This window comes from Triturus cristatus, chromosome 3_2, assembly GCF_964204655.1.
Source record: "Triturus cristatus chromosome 3_2, aTriCri1.1, whole genome shotgun sequence".
Lineage (NCBI taxonomy): Eukaryota > Metazoa > Chordata > Amphibia > Caudata > Salamandridae > Triturus > Triturus cristatus.
In genome coordinates, this window is record NC_140584.1 from 772,291,916 (window position 1) to 772,309,351 (window position 17,436).

The 17,436-nt window shown below is 46.8% G+C and overlaps 1 protein-coding gene across 3 annotated transcripts in view; it reads right to left on the reverse strand.

The window, feature by feature from the left end:
- Positions 1–17,436, reverse strand: part of PIKFYVE (phosphoinositide kinase, FYVE-type zinc finger containing) — a 2,037,960-nt gene that overhangs the window by 741,988 nt on the left and 1,278,536 nt on the right. For all 3 annotated transcript variants that reach the window (XM_085648834.1, XM_085648836.1, XM_085648835.1), the window contains one exon: positions 4,729–4,824. In XM_085648834.1, coding sequence (XP_085504960.1) covers positions 4,729–4,824 — 96 coding nt within the window. The remainder of the gene's footprint in view (positions 1–4,728; positions 4,825–17,436) is intronic.

Sequence of the window (17,436 nt, forward strand, 5' to 3'; positions counted from 1 at the left end):
ACTAAGTGCTCCAGGACTGACCAGAACTGGTTTGGACTAGGCAAAGGCCTCTCTGACTTCAGAGAACAAAGGAAAACTTAGTATAAATATTGGGACCCCAACCCAAGAACTTTAGATCACTTTGGGAAACAAGAAGAAACCTCTGTTGAGGAGAGGAACCAGGAAGAAACTGAGGAGAGACTATCCCTGAAACTGGGGGATTGGCCTGCAGGGGTTGCCTACTGCCAAAGAGGGCAGAAAGGAACTTTGTGTGTACTTTTGCTCAACTTGTGAAGGATCTCCAAGGGCTTGGAAAAGAGCTTGCCTCCTGCTGAAGTCTTAGGGACAACAGACTTCAACCACCAGCTCCCCAGAGTTCTTTGGAAGTGCCTGCTGCTGTTTTGGGCCTTCTGAGGGACTGCGTGTCACAAGGAGCTGAAAGCGCGACTCACGGAGAAGCGGCGTGTCGCTGTCGCAGCCGCTGCCGTTGCATCACTTAACAAGGGTGTCGCCGCTGTAGCTGTCGAATGGCACCGCATCACGAGAAGCGTCCCGCAACACAGAAGAAGCGTGTCGCAGCCATCGTAGCTGGCGCATTGCACCGCATCAGGAGAAGAGTCTCGCATCGAGGAAGAAGCGTGTCGCCGTCGCAGCCGCTGCCGTCGCATCTTGGATGACGCGGCTGTAGCTGTCACATTGCACCGCATCAAGAAAAGCACCTCGCATCCACGGAGAAGCGTGCCGCTGTCAGAACTGCTGCAGTTATCGCATCGAGCGGAAGAGTCTCGCAACATCGGAGAAGAGTGTCGCCGCCATAGCCGCTGTTGTCGCAGCACTGAAGAAGGGTGCCGCCGCTGCAGCTGACACATCGAACCGTGATCTCTTGCAACATCGGAGAAGCGTGCCGATCAGGAAGATCTTCACGTCTTTATTTATTTGCACCAAAATCTTCAACGCATCACCATCCTTGCAACACTTTCGTAGCCCTGCGTGTCGCATCTAAAGGTACATTGAACTAAAAGTGTCGCATTTAAGAACAAAAGAGAACTAAGCTATAACTACCATTTTTAAGTAACAGTATTGTGGATTTTTGTCGTTTATGGTCTTGTGGTGAATCTATATAAAGAATACTTATTTTTTTATATAAAACTCGTGTGGTGTCCATCTGTAGTGTTGTCACTTGATTACTGTATGTGTTCACAAATGCTTTACACACTGCCTCTGAGATAAGCCTGTCTGCTCGTGCCAAGCTGCCAAGGGGGTGAGCAGGGGTTATTTTAGGAGTGTACCCCCTTACCCTGATTAGAGGCAAGGGTCCCTATTTGTCACAGGTACCTACCTATGCCAACTAGAGACCCCCAAGTCTAACAATAGTTAACCATCGTGTAATGACGCGTGGCCACTATATGTATCAAAATGGCAGACCAAACTTACAAAGTCTGGTGAATTGACTTTGGGGTTTGTAGTGGGTGTCCTGCTTGTGCAGAGCACCCTCACACGTATAACCTAGCACCCTGCCTTCAGGATTGAAAGGCCTACCTTAGGGGTGACTTACAGGTTTTAGGTTCAGTGATCTCAGATGTAAACAAACTTATATCTGTCATAAGTGGTACTAGCACCAACTTACACAGCCTGCAATAGCAGGTCTGTAGTCACAGTTTGAGTGGTACCTCATGGGTGGCACAATACATGCTGCAGCCCATGGGAGACCCCTGGTGTACCTATGCCCTGGGTACCTTAGTACCATATACTAGGGACTTAGAAGGGTACCCAAGCAGCCAATTGGGAAGGTACAAAAGTACTTACCAAGTCCAATTTAGGGAGAAAGCACAGTGACTGGGGTCCTGATTAGCAGGATCCCAGCCAGACTAGTCATAAGAAGGAGTAACACCAGCAAAAAGTGGGGGTAACCATGAAAGCAGAGCCTACTTTCCTACAACCCCTGTAGTAGGTCTCACAGCCCTAAGACAGGGTGTACTATACCACAGGTGAGGGCATGAGCAATATGCCCCTACAGTGTCTAAGTCCACTCTTAGACATTGTAAGTACAGTGAAGCCATATTAAGTACATCGGCTGAGAGTTTGTCATTTCGAACGCCACAGCTCAACGAGGTCTTTACTGAAGGCTAGGAGTTTGATATCGAATTTCTCAGCATAATAAACTCACACTGATGCCAGTGTTGGATTTATTGTAAAATGCACTCGGAGGGCATCTTAGCGATGTCCCCTGAAAAATGACCAACTCTCTGGTCTGCAACAGCCTGCCAATTCAAGACGTGTTTCTGACCCCCTGAGTTGGAGGCCTTGTGGATCGGAAACTAAGCCTTCTCCGGGTGGAAGTGCTTCACACCTACCCCCAAGCAGGAACAGTATTCCGGGCGGTGAGCCTTAAAGGCTTCCTGCCTTTTGTTATGCTAGCCAAGGCCTCTCCAGCTAGTGCAGAAGCCCGCCCCCCTGACCAAGCTCCAATTTTGGCGGCATGGTTGGTGGGAAAATTAGTAGTCAGGAGATGTGTGTCACCTCCCAGTCAGAACCACGCCCAAGGTGTCCTGAGCTACAGTGACCCCCTCCTTTGAAAATCCTCCATAGTTGGATGGGAGGATTTTAGCCAATAGGTTTAGGGATGTGTTCACCCCCCAAAGGTTGTAAACACAGAGGGTGTAGTCACCCTAAAGCTAAGTAGCCCATTGGCTACTACCTGTAACTCCCGGTAATGCAACTAAAGTACTTTTTTCCGGGGCATCCCTGACCAAAGGAATTCAGATCTGCACCGACCTGAAAAGAAAGAAAATATCTCTGAAGCCGACCCTGCAGAGAAGCCTTAAACTGACAACTGCGTTGGCCCCAGCCCTACTGGCCTGTCTCTAGCTTTGAAGAGCCTGCAACAAAAAAGGCAACCTATCTTACAGCCAGTGACTTCTGAAAACCCTGGGAGATCTGCTGCCTTTGAAAAAGACTGGACAGCGGACCTGTCCACAAGATATCAACTCCATGGACTCCTGAGCCATCTGGAACCGAGAGTCCTGACCCCTCTGCACCCGGCGCCTCCAGCCGAGACCAGGTGGCCCTCCGGTCCAGTGAAGGACCCCCAGCAATCCGGCCCTCGAATCCAGTGTTGGCTGTCCTCTCCTGACCTCTACAACGCCTCCAGTGTGAATCTGAAGGGTCCCCACAACCTCAATCCGCCCGGTAAGAATGTATTTGGTGGAAATATGTTTCTTCTTGCTTGTTCCCTATTGGACTACCTCCCGAGACCCATGTATTCATTTATGAATGTCTTTGTCTGAAGTCCTATAAAAAGAGGCGTATATTTCTATGAGAGAAAAACCTTTTTCTCACACCTTATGAAGGCAAGTCTATGCCAGATTTCACTTAGAACATGACATAAGTAAGTAAGTTCAGCAGAATAGCATGCAAATCATAAGTACAAAGAATTCTATACAGCTCTATGTAAACTGCCTAATAATTTTTATATAAAGCTTTGACCGACAATCATTGTAATATTTACAAGAATGTTTGTCACCTGCTACTGGGCTTAACCATTCTAATACCAGTGATGGTTCCAGTCAGGGAGCACAATAGTCTGTCTTGCGACTACACCGCTCCCGGTCCTAGCCGTAGATGCACCTCATGAGTAAATGTTAGTATATGTGTACGCGTCGACACTACCAACCACATTTCCAGCAAATGCATTCCCTGAATAGAGGCAATACCTTCGTGCCAATACTTTTGGGAGGTCATTTTACGTTAGTGTATATACACTCTCTCTCTCTCTCTTAGTAAAGTAGCTGTCTCACGCTTCAGGTGGCCACAGACCTGGCGCTGAATGTATAGATATGTTGTTTATTTTAGAACTATGGAGAGTCAAACATCTTAGGGTGGGATAGATCTATAACACATTGCTCTCCTTCTTACTGCTGGCTCGGGCGTATATATGGCCGTTGCTACACAAGGATTATTTGATTGTTACGAATGGAGTGGATTTTGACTCCATTTGTCTAGGGGCATCGCAGAGGTCTACACACTATTGACTTCGGATTCCATAGGAATATCCCCTTTTTCTTTCTTGGCTGGAACTTTGGACTACATTGATATCTATAGACGCACGCCACCTATATATAAATAAGTGTACTGTGATGGGTGTGATACTCTGACTGCGATTTCAAATATACATGTTGGGATTGTTCTGTACATATAATTGTGATTCACGCCTATGAGGAAGTTATTGCAACTCACAGAAACCAGTTGAAATTTTATTTCGACTCCTTATAGGTATCATTTCGTGTTCCTATTGGGATTTGAAATCACACCCTCTACAATTTGGGCTGACTGTCACCTCGACTGTGAAAGTGGGACTTGTTTGACATTGAAGTATCTTGCCCTGATGAAGTTCCTATTAAAGGAACGAAACGAGTTGGCTGTTGTCCTGTCATTTTAACTTAAGAAGAATAAAGACATGTGATTAGAACATACTGGCTGTTGTGATTCCATCCCTGGTGCTGCCTTCACTTCTTTCAATTTATGTCTCTGGATTTCCAGTGAGACCCAACTGCAGCAGGTCTCGGAGGCTATTGGCACAGGACCTTAAAATATTGTGGACATTAAAATAGAGGTGCCGAACATATAGTCAGCTGTAGTTTCGTTATGCTTTAACACTTTGAAAAGGTACAACATTGAACTTCACCTCGCTGAATTTAAAAATTGAATTGAAACTATAGCAAGTAATCATAAAATCAAACACAGGCCTACCTGAGAGCAAATGCTATGATGGAGCTTGGTTCCTTCTCGCACACAGCAATGGGCACACGTTCATGTTCATACATCAGGTAGTGCTTGTCAGGGTCACTAGGAGTGGAACAACACAATTACAGAAACAAAAGTAAACAACCAAAAAGTGTAAAAACTAAATGAATTCAAAAGATATACCAAAAACATGCATTTCAAAGAGAGATCAACAAAGATGTAGATGTATTCTTTCAAAGATTGTGTAAAGCACCAGTGGTTTGCCTCACTCTAGCTTCAGAGCTCCTAAACCAGTTTGGCCAGCATGGGAAAGACAATACCCTAATGGGTAACAGACCGCTTTACGCAGGAAAAAGTAAGAACACATGAAGAGCAAGAACAAAATTAATATCAACGTATCAAGTTTAAAGTGTTAAAATAAAAGGTAAAATATAACCGTAACACACAAAGAGGTAACAAATGTATTAGTTTGAGGACATAGAGCATTTTTCAACACGTAAGTATGTAAATGCTATACAGAAATGCGCATGGATAATACAATTACTGTATCAGAAGTTGATCAAGGAGAAAGTAACACTCGAACAGTAAATATTTCAACTATCTTCTGGACAACTCCAATTAGGGGACAGTGCTAACAGCGGATGGGAGTGTCTTACACACAGAGTGCACTCGCTGAGGGTTTTTTTTTTAGCTTCCCTTTCCTTCTGAAGACAGGCTTTTCACTTTATTACTTAATAAATTTTCCATAGTCTGCCAACTTCAATTCACATAGATAGGCTGGTTAGTATGAAAGCAACAGAGTGAAGTCTTGCCAGACTCAACGATATGGGCGACCTTAGCTTGTCACTGTATTACAATTTTTGATCAGGGGCTGGAGCCCTGCTCGGAGGGGATTTCCCTTTGGTGATCATGTCTGAAGGTGTGCCAGAAATGGATCCTCATCAGACAATACAATCTGTTGCTGGGGTTCCAGATAAGCATCAAGTGTGTTCAACTCTGTGTTTGTGTGTCAACATATCATCATACCACCCTTCCTCGCCCAATTAGCAGACAGTTTGAGAAAGGCTAGCTGCAGCTTCCCCACCATCGGCAGTGTTTGACAAGTTACTTACCTTCAGTAACGCCTTATCTAGTAGAGACATGATCTGGCCGCAAATTCCTTAGCTTTGAATTTTTTCAGGCGTCAGACTGGATCCGGAAGATTTTTCTTCGGGCAGTACCCCTGCAAGCCTGTAGGTGGCGCCAGCCAGCTTAGCATGACATCGCCTGTGTCGTCAGCGCTGGTAGTGACATTCACGTCACCTATATAGGTGCTACATCGGCGCACTGACTTGAGTTACTTTTCACAACTTTCCACACAGAGCCATGAAGAGTACTGACATTGGTGTGTTTGAAAAAACCTATGGCCCTGAAAGGTAACAACCTTGACCCAAGGAACTTGTCCGCAGTGCGGAGAGGATGAGTGGGTTGGTAAGGAACCTGCGGCTAGATCCGTCTCTACCAGATAAGGCGCTACCTAAGGTAAGTACCTTGCCCATCTGATAGAGACATCTAACTGCAGATTCCTTACCTTTGAAAAGATATCCAAGCAATACTATCCCCGGTGGAGGTCTGCGAACAACTGCTAAACTAAGAAGTCCTGCATGAGCAAACAGATGAAGTGCCTGTCCCTAGAGACCTGACTGTCCAGCCAGGAGAGTTTGGTGAACATGTGCAGAGACGCCACCGTTGCTGCCTGGCAGATATTCAGGACTGGGACTCCACATGTTAGTGCAGTGGTTGCAGTTAATAGCTCTGGTGGAATGAGCTCTTAAGCCTTCAGGAAGCTGCTTCTCTGCCAAAGCGTAGCCTATCTTGATGCAGAGAACAATCTATCGAGAGATGGTCCGTTTCTGTACTACTCGACCTTCCTTCGCACCAACATACCCCACAAAGAGATGATCGTCCACCCGGAAAGCTTTAGTGCGGTCAAGGTAGCACGACAACGCTCTTTTTTGTGTCCAGATTGTGGAGTCGCTCCTCTGTTTTAGAGGGATGTGGAGGAGCGTAAAAAGTTGGCAAGGTGATCCACTGTCCCACATGAACAGTTGTCCCCACTTTCGGACGGAAAGAAGCTGTAGTGCGAAGCACCAATTTGTCAGAAAATATCGTCAAGAAGGGGGGCTTGGACAATAGAGTCTGATGGTGCGTGTAGGAGGCAGGCTCAGTATATAGTGTCCACCTATGGTGAGTCACTGTGCACCGAGTCCAGGCAACCTTTAGTTATAGTGTTTAGGTACCTGAAAACCAATGGTATCAATGGGTAGCTGAGGAGAGCAGCTAAGGCTTATCCAGGAAGTGTGTAAAGCAGTTGCATGTACCACTATAGACAGTCAGTAAGCTTTTCACACATGAAAGAACCACACAAGACGAGTAGAAAAATACTTTATATTTATTACTACACACACACACTAGACACTAACTTGGTATATCTCCTACACGGAGATATCAATTACACACAAAGAAAATTTTGAAAACAGATGTGTAGCATTGGAAAAACAATGCCCACCCGTGGGCAAAACCATATACTAAAATAGTGGAATTCAGAATGGTTACCAAAATGGGACTAGTATCCAAGGTTGGAGGACCCCAGGGAAAGAAGAGAACCACCCAAGGCGCCCAGGTGCAGAGTGGTTACATTGGGTCAGACGTCCATAGGACGACACAGGGTAAGTAGCAGTTGGAAAATTAGAGTTTCCGAACCCTTCCCAAACGACCTCGAAGGAACCACTTGGATCAAGGAAGGCTGGAGAAGCACCCCACCCGTGGATACCCAGGAGATACAGATACCTGCACCAGGGACCCGGTGCATAGGGGTGAAGTTGTGTCGGAAACCTCTGTAGATGCCAATAGAGGGTCATGGAAGTTTAGTAGCTAGAGTCTCGTGGACCACGCCGGTGGAACCAGTAAGTGGAATCCAGACGAGAAGAACCTCAAAGCAGGGGGGCAGAGTCCATACCACCCAGAGGTGACCAGGAGCACAATACCAGCCCTGGTTGAAGGTACTTGCGGTAGCGCAGTGAAGAAGAAACAGCAGCTGTTGAGACTAGGCGACGTTGCAGAAGCCAAGGAGCCTTTCACGAGCTGTCCCACGCCAGTTGACGAGTGCAGGAAGGTCATTGGCCAGCAGGACCGCCAACAAGTCTTGGCAAATGCAAACAACAGTAAGCGGGAGAAGATGCTTGGTTGCAGACCAGCAAGGTCTGTGGAATTAACCTAGCAAAAGTAAGTCAGACCGGCCATCCGCATACAGGAAAGCCAGAGGGAATCAACAGAGCTCCCTCTAGGATCCTTTGGCAGCAGGAACAGAAGGTCGCAAGGAAACCCCAGCATTACACAGGAGACAAGGGCCCACGATGCAGAGGATGCAGGCAGGACGTCGAGCTGGGAGCTGTGCAGCACTGGAAGCAGGGGTTACTTAGATCTTGTAGATATTCGGTGAAGAGAGCCAACAAGCCTTGGTGATGACAAGCAGACAAGGTGCACAGGGAGGCAGTCTTCGTTGGCTGGAGAATGATTACACTCTCCCAACTTAGAGGGAAGACTTCTCATGCCTTTAGAGAACCAACAAACCACCACCTGTGTAGCAGAGCCAGGCGATGTCTCGGAACAACATGATCAGCAAACAGGTCGTCGCAGTGCCTGCAGATGCAGGGAAGTGATTCCTTCACTTCAAGGGAGATTCCTTCAGACTAGGATGCAGGCTGAGTCCTTGGTGACTCAGAGAATGCACAGCCAAGGAGTTGCAGGTCTTTGGAAAAGCACAGAGATGAATATGCAGCAGGATTCTTCCTACTGGGAGCAGTCTTGTCGTGGGTCCTGGCTCGAAGAAAAACAGAGTTCCAGTGTCCACCAGCAGAAGAGTCTCTGAACAATCTTCAGCGACAGGCAGACGGTTCCAGAATATGTTTTCGGACGGATCTAAATACCCCACCCTCAGGAGAGACCTTAAGTAACCCCCAAAAGAGGAAGGACCTCTTATCAGAGGGGGTCAGGGATACTACTCAGATGTCCTAGCCAGTCAGATGCTCCCAGGGGCCAAGATTCAATATGTCAGAATCACGTAGCCACCTGGAGGAGCTCTGGGGTACCTTCCTAGGGGGAAGCTGCGCAGGGGGGTGGGTGACTCCCCTGTCAGTTGTTTAGTTAAGCACCAAAGCGGGAGACAAGGGCTCCTGAACTGGGCAAAACTGGTTTATGCATGGAGGGCACCAACTGTGCCCTTCAAACCTGTCTGTTGGTGTTCAGAAGCGCCCCCCACCCTATCCAATTCTAAAGGAGAGGTGGTCAAACCTCTCCTTCGCAGAAAATCGTTTGTTCAGCTTCCCCTGACTGAGTGAAGCTCATCAGCAGACTGTCTACAGTTGGCAGCAGTGCGGGCAGGCAGTCAGACCTAGTAAGGCTACACAGGTAGGTATGCGGGAGGGAGATCCTCTAAGGAGACCCTCCAGTACATGATATCATGCAACTAACACAGGAATCGGAGTAGTTGCATGATTCCAACATGTTTGATACCAAACATGACCGGTTCAGGGCAGCCATTATGTAGTTGGACATCTCAACTTGCCAGTGTCCACTACATATCGTATAATGGCTGTCCCGAACTTACAAAGCCCAGGGAATGGAGTCTTGAGTTTGTAGGAGTACCTCTGCCCATGCAGAGCTATCCACAAACTTAGAACCATATGCCCTGCCCTTGGGGCACAGGGTCAAGACTGATTTGCATATGGCTGGGTTCAAACTGGAATGGCATGGTGAGCAAAAAAACGATGGATTTAGGCCCAGATCTCTGTACTGGGGTGAATGTATGACATTGTTCTGCATTCTGTCCATCGATTGTTGTTTTTGCATTTGTCACCCCGAGTGGGAAGGGTATGCTCAGACGTGAGTCCCTTGCTGTCCATGCCACTGGAATCAAGCTATCCTGGCTGACGAGGGCTGAAAGCCCGAAACCGGTCCTAGGATGCTTGTTTCCAGTCCAGGGAGGACCTGGCTTGGCAGTTCGGGCTGGACTGTTCCCACGGGGCACAGGGTCAAGACTGATTTGCATATGGCTGGGTTCAAACTGGAATGGCATGGTGAGCAAAAAAACGATGGATTTAGGCCCAGATCTCTGTACTGGGGTGAATGTATGACATTGTTCTGCATTCTGTCCATCGATTGTTGTTTTTGCATTTGTCACCCCGAGTGGGAAGGGTATGCTCAGACGTGAGTCCCTTGCTCTCCATGCCACTGGAAAAAAAGCTATCCTGGTTGACGAGGGCTGAAAGCCCGAAAACGGTCCTAGGATGCTTGTTTCCAGTCCAGGGAGGACCTGGCATGGCAGTTCGGGCTGGACTGTTCCCATGGGGCACAGGGTCAAGACTGATTTGCATATGGCTGGGTTCAAACTGGAATGGCATGGTGAGCAAATAAACGATGGATTTAGGCCCAGATCTCTGTACTGGGGTGAATGTATGACATTGTTCTGCATTCTGTCCATCGATTGTTGTTTTTGCATCTGCCCTTGGACTGAAGCGCCTCCCTTAGGGTTGACTTATAGGTTAAAAGTGCAGTGACCAGCAATTAAGGGAAACCTTATACCTGAAGTGAAGGGTGCATGCACCTTGTCATGCAGACTGCGATAGCAGCTCTGCAAACACAGTTTGCATGGGCTCCTACAGGTGGCACAACACATTTTGCAGCCCCTAGGCGACCTCCGCTATACCAATGCTCTAAGCACCTCAGTACTATATACTAGGGACTTCTAATGGTACCCCAGTATGCCAATTGTGGGGTATACAAAGTACTTACCAGTAAATTTAGAGGAGAGAGCAGTCAGTTAAGTTGTGGTTAGCAGGATCACAGTGAAATACACTCAAAACACACTGACATCAGGCAGAAATTGGGGGTATATCTACCAGCAAGATCCTACTTTCCTATAGTTAGCAGCCGGACACTATGCAGGGGCTCAAAATGAGCACGCATGAGGAAGGTGATAACCAAATTAGGGTCCCACTGAGGCATAATGAAAGGAGAAGGTGAGCACATATGTACAAAGCCACTCGGGAATCTATTTACTGTGGGTGACTTAAATAAAGAGGTTTGGTCTGACAGCCTCAGGAAAGCAGACAAAGCAGACAGATACCCTTTCAGGGTGCCCAGAGCAGAGCCCTGCTGGGCCAGGGTAAAATTAAAAAGCAAAACATCAGAAAAGGAAGCAGAAAGTTGGTCTATAGACATTTTGTAGAATATATTACAAATGTGTTCCATCGAGCAAGAGCTTCCTTGGAAACTCCTGCATACAAAACTACTGACATTGCATGTTCTTGCCGAAAGCGAACAGATCTAACCAAGTGTAGGAGGCTGGCTTAGTATATTGTGCACACTTATTCAAGTGATACACTTTGCACTAATCCAAGCAACCCTTATGGTGGTTTTAGTGCTCTTTGATAACCATAGAAAGCTCTCAAAGGAGAACGGGACTTGGACCAGAAGCCCCAGAGGATCCGGGGACACAAGCAATCACCCAAGGTAAGTAGCGAGGAACCCCACGGAGGCTGTGTGCAGAGTGGGAACACAGCCGCATGCCCAACAGAACTCAATGGAGAAGTCGCGGTAAGATGAGAAAAGGGTTAGAACAAATCGGGGATATTCCCATGTCCTTTGTCCACTTTCACGCCAGAGTGAGAGCCATGGGCTCCTTGAACTGGCTCACACTGGAGTATGTAAGGAGGGCACCAACTGTGCCCTGCATAGCAGTCAGGTGGCGCTGGCAAGCGCCCCACCCCCGCAGCCCAATACACTAAGTCCTGTCTGGGAGGTGGTCACAGCTCCCTGTGACAGGAAACCTATTGTTCTATCTTACCCTGCCCGAGCTTAGCTCAGCAGCAGGAGCGCAGAATTAGGTCTGTGGTCAGTAGCAGCACTAGCTTGCTTGCAGACCCTGAAAGGCTGTAACCAGGAGTACAGGGGGGTACCCTAAGGAAGCCCCCCAATAGATGGGATCATACTTTCAATACTGGAATCGGTGTTGTAGTATGATTCCAACATGTTTGATACCAAACAGGACTGGGTACGTGCAGTCACTATATAGTCAGACATCTTGTATTGACTGATGTCATCTATGTGTAGCAAAATGTCTGACCGCACTTACAAAGCCTGGAGAAGCGACTCCAGGGGTTTGTAGGGGTGTTCTGCTCATGCAGGGGCACCCTCACACTTCTAACCAAGCACCCTGCCTTCAGAACTGAAAGGCCTGCCATAGGGGTGACTTAACGTTTTTAAGTGTACTAACCTCATATATGAGAAAACATATCTCTGTTGTGAGAGGTTCAAGCACTAACTCACACAGGCTGCAATGGCAGGCCTGTAGTCACAGTTTGAGTGGTCTCTCATGGGTGGCGCAATACATGCTGTAGCCCCTGGGAGACCATGGTGTACCTATGCCCTGGGTACCTTAGTACCATAAACTAGGGTCTTACAAAGGAACATCAATAGCCAATTATGGAGGTACAGATGTACATACCATGGTCAATTTACGGTGGAAGCACAGTGACTGGGGTCCTGATTAGCAGGATCCCAGTCAGACTAGTAAAGTTGAAAAAAGAAAAAAGAAAAAAGCTTGTGCCCTTGGAAAATCAATTTTCTGCCACATATTGGCAGTCACTGCACAGCCTGGATTTAGGTAGCATAGTGACAGTCACTCGGTTGGTGTACAGTTTTGTTGCGTCACAGTTATCAGAGCATTGTTTTGATTAGGAACAGAATAGGAAAAAGATGGTGCATATCCAGAAAGATCACAGGTTTTCTGTTAAGAGGAGAAAAAGACAAAGCTGACCAGAAGAAATAGACATAGCAATACTGTACAGTTTCATCAAGTCAGGAGGACAGTTTTGTTCTTTAAGTTTTGCTGCAAGTAGGAGCCAATGATTAGTTCATAGCCTCAATTAGTCTGCTATACTCCACGTCACTCGTGGAACATCACACCTAGAAAGAACAATCTGGCCCATTTCACTGGTAGCAATAGAGCTATAGAAAATATATAAATGGAAAAAAACAGAAGAAGATTCAAATGAACATCAACTGTGGAATACACGAAGAACCATGTCAACAAATTCCCATTTATCAAAAGCTACATTTCAAATTTTTGGAAATGTGCGAGACGTCCTAAACCTCTTCATAAGATAATTTTGTACTGGTTTGTTTGGTCTGGAATTGTTGGTAATGCTTATGAAGTGCTATATCTTACATGAATAAGTAGTTAAATGCTGTATCAATAATGTATTCTATGTGAAATTGTCTTCTATATACAAAAGCAACTGCACCATAAATTATTGGTCACTATGATTTTCTCTCTTTAGCTCATATACTTTTTTTATGGGAGAGACAACCCTGCCTGCCTATTACATTCCTTCCCATCGTCCGTCTCTTTTCTCCTTTTGTTTACCTACATGTTTTTCTTTACCTGGCTGCTGCTCCATCATTTCTATGCCCCTGTTGAGACCTTCCTACCTCTTCTTCTCCCAGGCACCCTCTCTATGCTCTCTCAAATGGTTAGATCGGAGGCGGAACTAACACTCTGTCTTCAAACTGGTAGCATGAATAGACTGTGCACAGTAACTGTTTTAGCTTATTTGTTATAATTTCTACTAGCACACTGAATATTGAAGATATGGTATATTTTTAAAGAGTATGATGCAACTAATGAGATAATGCAACAAAGTGAATTATAGCCCACATTTATCATTTCAGATATAGTAGCCAATTACATCTCTGCATAGGAAGTTAACTACTATTCAGGAAATTGGAATAAACAATTTTGGAAACTTACTAATTAATGTTTTCTCACTTAAACAGCTTGAACCAGTTGGTACCGTCATTCCACTAGCTACATTCCTTTGATAAAGTCCTTGGGAATCAGTGGTATTGGCTGGGGGATTTGTTTGAAATCTTAATATCATTTTAATATCTGTTTTAAAATCGTCGTTTGTTTATTCTGTACCCGGAGCTGTGTTCAATGCTCCTTAGGCCATTTCTGTAGGGCAGGTCACAGCTTCAGCTGCTGCAGACACACCCCCCTCACGTGACTCGCACTCGGCAATATTAGCAGCCGAGACGCGAGCGCCCAGCGGACATTCCTTCGATAAAGTCCTTGGGAATCAGTGGTATTGGCTGGGGGATTTGTTTGACATCTTAATATCATTTTAATATCTGTTTTAAAATCGTCGTTTGTTTATTCCGTACCCGGAGCTGTGTTTCAATGCTCCTTAGGCCATTTCTGTAGGGCAGGTCACAGCTTCAGCTGCTGCAGACACACCCCCCCTCACGTGACTCGCACTCGGCAATATTAGCAGCCGAGACGCGAGCGCCCAGCGGACATTCCTTCGATAAAGTCCTTGGGAATCAGTGGTATTGGCTGGGGGATTTGTTTGACATCTTAATATCATTTTAATATCTGTTTTAAAATCGTCGTTTGTTTATTCTGTACCCGGAACTGTGTTCAATGCTCCTTAGGCCATTTCTGTAGGGCAGGTCACAGCTTCAGCTGCTGCAGACACACCCCCCCTCACGTGACTCGCACTCGGCAATATTAGCAGCCGATGACGCGTACGCGTAGCGGACACATGCAGCGGGCGTGCCGTGGGCGCACCAAAGGCTCGCCGAAGGCGAGCCCGTCTGCGCCAGCTCCGGGCCCAGGGCCACTTCCCCTAGCCGTGCAGACCTAGCTCACCAGAGCACTAGGATACGATACTCCTTCTCCCAGCTGATGGAGTTCAGCTTAGGGGTTTCTAGTGATCGGTGTGTATGTTTGCCCCTTGCTCCCTCTCTAATATCCGCACCTGCTACATGTCCAGGCTGTAAATTTGTTCTTCCCTTCCCCTTCCCTGTAAAGCACACTCCTGGCCCAGGACCCTTTCGCCATATTCATGTAGCACTCATCAATACTCGCTCTCTCCCAAGTCACTGCTGGGAAATAAGGGAATTCATCGCACCTCAGGAGCTTGATATCCTGTTCATTACAGAATCGTGGGGAGACGCCTCCTCAGGCCCGGATTTCTGTTCAGCCACCCCGGAGGGATACTGTGTGGTGAGACAGGACAGAACTACAGGGAGAGGAGGTGGTTTAGCCATAATTTATAAAGCCGACCTAAGAGTCAAAATTGACTCTTTAAGTCGACAAGATTGTGAAGCGCTTCTTTTTTCTATTTCACTTAATCACAATCAGGCCTTTAAAGGGATTTTGTTATATCGTCCCCCTGGCCCACACTCGCGCTTCCTTCGGCCCCTCGAAGAATTTTTAGAACTCTCTATAAGTCATCAGGATTTTACTATTCTAGGAGATTTTAATTTCCATTTAGAGGACCTAGCGGATAAAGACACCGCCCAACTGATAGCTGACCTACACGTGGCCGGCCTATCACAACTGGTCGATGTTTCTACACATCAAGCTGGACACACGCTGGACGGGTTGTTTACTAACAACCCTAAGCTCTCCCTCTCTTCAGTTAGTTCCGTGGTATGGTCGGACCATTCTGCAGTAATCTTCACCATTCAAACTAACAACCGTAACCTCTCCAAACTCATGCCCCGTATTCCCATCAGCTCTAGAACCTGGAAAAACCTGGATCATTCACTTCTCTTCCAGACTCTAGTAGACTCCCGGTATGAGGTCTCCCCTAATCCCGACGTAATGTCCAGCAGATATCAGGAATGGATTTCTGACGCAGTGAACCGTGTGGTTCCGGTGAAATCTTTTATTTCAAATAGGGTATCACCATCTGCTCCATGGTTCACGGATGGTCTCCGTTTACAGCGTCAATACTGTAGGAACCTGGAAAGGCGGTGGCGAAAGCACTATAATCTTGTCGATAGGCAGACTTATAAAGATGCCCTAGCAATATACAAAAAATCCATTGTAAAATGCAAAAGTATTTTCTTTCTGGCCCAAATTGAATCAGCTCAAAACTCAGCCAAAAAGCTGTTTCAGGTAGTCGACACCCTGTCCAACCCTCCTACAGGTCCTCCGACGGAACCCTCACAAGTCCTGTGCAATGCGCTGGCCAGTTTCTTTTTCTCCAAGGTCTCCACGATCTATTCGTCATTTTCCCTCCCTACACGTCTCGCTGCTCTTGACCTTCCTTCTCATACGCCTAAGTTTACCAACTTTCTTCCTGTTTCATCTGAATACATTAGTAGGTTGGTTACTTCTATCAAGTCCGGTTCCCCTTTTGATCCATGCCCCCCCGCGATATTGAACACTCTCACTGAGGTCATAGCACCTCCTCTAACGGACCTTTGCAACTCCATTTTTCGATCAGGCATTTATACGGAAATCTGGAAAAAGGCAGCTATTAAACCATTATTGAAAAAAACGTCTCTAGATCCCACCGAATCAGCCAGTTACAGGCCTATTGCTTGCCTACCTTTTTCCGGCCAAAATATTTGAGTCAGCTATGAACCTGCAATTATCCGAGTTTATTGACCATCACAATCTTCTGGATGATACGCAGTTCGGATTTAGGAAATATCACGGCACAGAAACGGCTTTGATAAAAGCTTCTGATGAGATTAGGACTATCATGGATCAGGGGGGGGGGCGGCGGTCCTGGTGCTCCTTGATCTGTCCGCTGCCTTCGACACGGTCGACCATTCCATCTTGGTCGACCGTGTCGCATCCATGGGGGTAACTCATCATGCAAAAGATCTCATCGCTTCGTTTCTGGCCAACCAAACTCAAGCGGTGAAGTTGGTTAATTTCTACTCACCCACTTTTACTATCCCTTGCGGGGTTCCTCAGGGATCCTCGCTAAGCCCCACATTATTTAATATATATGTGGAGGACCTGGCGAGGGTTATAAAAGCTCACAGGCTGCGGCTAACCACCTATGCTGACGACACCCAACTGGTGCTGTCTATTCAAAAAGATGGTCCCGCAGTCGCCGCTCAATTCCAGGAAGGGATGATGGCCATTAGCTCGTGGATGGCGGATAACAGTCTAAAACTGAACTCGGATAAGACCGAGGTGCTGACCTTTGGTAGGCTTTCTCCAGAGTGGTCTGCGACCTGGTGGCCCAGTGATATGGGCCCCCCTCCCACTCCAGTAACCAAGGTCAGGAATCTCGGCATTATGTTCGATAATAAACTGTCTTTTAAGCATCACGTCAACGCTGTGGCGGCATCTTCCTTTTATATGCTAAGAAAGATCAAGAAGTTGCTGCCATACCTCCCCTCAACTGCAGGAAAAACTTTAATTACTACCCTTGTTTTCTCAAAAATGGACAACAGCAACAGCCTCTTCCTTAATGCTCAGGAGCAGGTTCTGGCTAAGCTGCAATCAGTACAGAACGCGGCGGCTAGATTAATGCTTGATGTTCCATTTCGTCACCCTACATCTGCGGCCATTCACCAGCTGCACTGGCTGAGAGTAAAGAGTCGGATAAAATTCAAGGCTCTATGCATTGCCTATAAAGCCATTCATGACTCAGGACCTAAGTTCCTGAAGGATGCTTTCCGGATCTATGTTCCCAATAGAACTTTAAGATCAGCCTCTACACACCTGCTCCCGGTGCCGCGCACCAGAACCTCCACATGGGGAGACAGATATTTTTTGGTAGCAACTCCTAGGCTGTGGAATTCCCTCCCATTTGCTATAAAAATTGCCCCTACCCTTATGTTCCGTAAGCTTCTGAAGAC